Below are 2,641 nucleotides of genomic sequence, written 5' to 3'. Positions count from 1 at the left end.
AAACAGCACTAGTTTCTAGTGCTTTATAAAATCCCCATGCACCCTCTTCTCTAAATATCGCAGTATCACAAATATGACAACCCTAGTTTCTTTCTTTTCCACTTTTCAAAATGCTTCATCACATAACATTCACTCAACTAGGTCTCCTTACCCAACAATCACAGCAGCTAAATCACTTCAAATCCGCAAAAACACACTAAACCAACAAACCTTTGATCAAAATATCAACAATCCATTACCCTTCAAAAAACTACCACTTCTTGCAACCATCTTCAACACACTAGATAACTTCATATGCGACTTCCTCGACCTTCCCCTCGCCCCATTTCTCGACCCCAAACAAGTCCTCTCCGGCAACTTCGCCCCCGTGGAGGAGCTCCCCCCGACCGCCTGCGACGCCGTGGAGGGCTCCCTCCCCAGCTGCCTCGACGGCGGGGCCTACATCCGCAACGGCCCAAACCCTAACTTCTTCCCAAAGGGGCCCTACCATTTCTTCGAAGGCGATGGGATGCTTCACATGATCAAATTCTCCCACGGCAAAGCCACATTCTGCTGCCGCTACGTCAACACACACAAGCACGCAGTGGAGAGTGAATTCGGCTATCCTTTTGTCCCAAGCATCTTCTCCTCCTTCAGTGGCGGCCTATTATCTTCGATCTCCCGCTTCCTCCTGACTGCAGCTAGGGTTAGCGCCGGCCAATTCGATCCGATCAAGCACGGATTCGGCACCGCCAACACCAATTTAGCCCTAATTTCCGGCCGCCTCTTCGCCCTCTGCGAGTCCGATCTCCCCTACGCCGTCCAATTGACACCGGAGGGAGACATAATCACCCTCGGCCGCCACGATTTCGGATCGCCGGAGCCGTTTCACCGGATGACGGCGCATCCGAAGGTGGATGTGGTGACCGGAGAGGCCTTCGCCTACGAATACGGCAGCGGCGCGCGTCCGTTCCTGACGTATTTCCGGATCGATTCGAGCGGGAAAAAGCACAGATCTGTGGCGATAAACTCAATCGAGAGGCCGATTTCGATTCACGACTTCGCGGTGACGGAGAAGTACGCCGTGATACCGGATATGCAGATCGTGGTGGATCCGTGGCTGATTTTGCGGGGGAGGACGCCGGTGGGGGTGGATCGGGGGAAGGTGGCGAGATTGGGGGTTATTCCCAAGTATGCGGAGGATGAGGCGGAGAGCGTGTGGATTGAGGCGGCGGGGTTTAATCCGCTGCACTGCGTGAATGCGTGGGATGAAGACGGCGGCGACACGGTGTGCGTGGTGGCGACGAATGCGGCGGCGGTGGATCGGTTGATGGAAAACATTGATTGCGCGGAGATGACGATGGAGATGGTGGTGGTGGATTTGAAAGGGAAGAAGGTGGAGAGGTATAAGTTGTGTGATGAGTTTCTCGAATTTGGAATCATCAATCCTGCTTATGCTGCTAAGAAAAACAGGTTCTCTCTTTACTCAGACTGTCCGTCATTAAACGTAACACTGTTACGAGGTCAATTACTAAAAATAGTATTGATAGACAGACTGAAAAAGAAATTAGTGACTAGTAATAGCGATTTATTACTTTTGATAGATGAACCGAAAAGGAAATTAGTGACTAGTAATAGTAGGGAATAATTTATTTTTCTCATAACTATATTTTCTATACATTAATTAGAAATATGTAAGTATTTTTGCATGAAGAAATAAAATTGTCTTTATCAAAGATACAATTGACAATCACACAATAATGGAATATCCATGTCTAATACTATTATTGATATTTATTTAGGTACATTTATGCAGTAATACTAGGGGAGAAACGGTCGGTTGGGGTGGTGAAGCTAGACCTAACCCTACTAAACAAGGAGGTTGGTGGCGATTGCACGGTGGCCGAGCGCCAGTTTGAGCCGGGCTGCCACGGTGGCGAACCGTTTTTTGTGGCGAGGGAGCCGAACAATCCGGCAGCGGAGGAGGACGACGGCTATTTAGTAGCATATTTTCACTATGGCAGAAGTGAAGAATCGAAATTTGTGGTAATGGATGCCAAGTCTCCTACTCTAGAGATAATCGCCAGCGTGAAGCTGCCGCAGCGCATGCCCATGGGCTTCCACGGCCTCTTTATGTCGGAGACTGACCTTCAAACTAATTATATTAAATAAAAACTTAAATGTTGATTCAGTCAACTATTTCCGTAACTGGATCTATATATATTAGGCCGGGGTATTCAGTCGGACCGACTTATCGGTTAACCGACAAAAATTTGAACAAGAAAAAGAACCGGAATCGGGACCGAAAAGTGTTCGATTAGAACGGTTATAACTGGTCGGCTAAATCGGTTAAAAAAAACAAAATAAAAAAATAAAATTTATTAAACTAATTTAAATATATTTTTTGGGCTTTTAGTGGTGGACTATATAATTCAAATACAAACTTTTCAAGCTTATGCCACCCACTTCTCACAATTTATAGCGATTTCTTCTTCCCTTATTAGTTACACGTTTAATGTGAGACAAATTCATTGCCACTTTTGCTTCTCTCCTATTCTAATTCTCATCTCTAGTCTGTAGTTGATAGTTGATGTAGATATGTAACATATAGCAATTAGCAATTGAAGTCATATGTGGTTCAACTTACACTAAATTCATTATC

At 45.9% G+C, this 2,641-nt stretch overlaps 1 protein-coding gene across 2 annotated transcripts; it reads left to right on the top strand.

Annotated features, from left to right (window-relative positions):
• On the top strand, positions 1–2,187 carry LOC125210646 (probable carotenoid cleavage dioxygenase 4, chloroplastic). 2 transcript variants are annotated; one of them, XM_048110197.1, is made up of 2 exons: positions 1–1,452; positions 1,796–2,039. In XM_048110197.1, the coding sequence occupies exons 1-2, from the start codon at positions 74–76 to the stop codon at positions 1,896–1,898; spliced, it is 1,482 nt and encodes a 493-aa protein (XP_047966154.1). In that variant the 5' UTR covers positions 1–73; the 3' UTR covers positions 1,899–2,039. The 2 variants fall into 2 exon arrangements, with proteins under 2 accessions (XP_047966154.1, XP_047966153.1); XM_048110196.1 differs by having other exon boundaries at positions 26–1,452; positions 1,782–2,187.
• The last annotated feature ends 454 nt before the right edge of the window (positions 2,188–2,641 follow it).

This window comes from Salvia hispanica, chromosome 3 (genome assembly GCF_023119035.1).
Source record: "Salvia hispanica cultivar TCC Black 2014 chromosome 3, UniMelb_Shisp_WGS_1.0, whole genome shotgun sequence".
Taxonomy (NCBI): domain Eukaryota; kingdom Viridiplantae; phylum Streptophyta; class Magnoliopsida; order Lamiales; family Lamiaceae; genus Salvia; species Salvia hispanica.
This window is presented reverse-complemented; position numbering and strand designations above follow the sequence as displayed.

Excerpts from the sequence above, each read along its gene's own strand:
- LOC125210646 (XM_048110196.1), top strand. The coding sequence starts at position 74 with ATGACAACCCTAGTTTCTTTCTTTTCCACTTTTCAAAATGCTTCATCA. Across the intron at positions 1,453-1,781 it reads TATGCTGCTAAGAAAAACAG|GTACATTTATGCAGTAATAC; the intron begins GTTCTCTCTTTA and ends ATATTTATTTAG.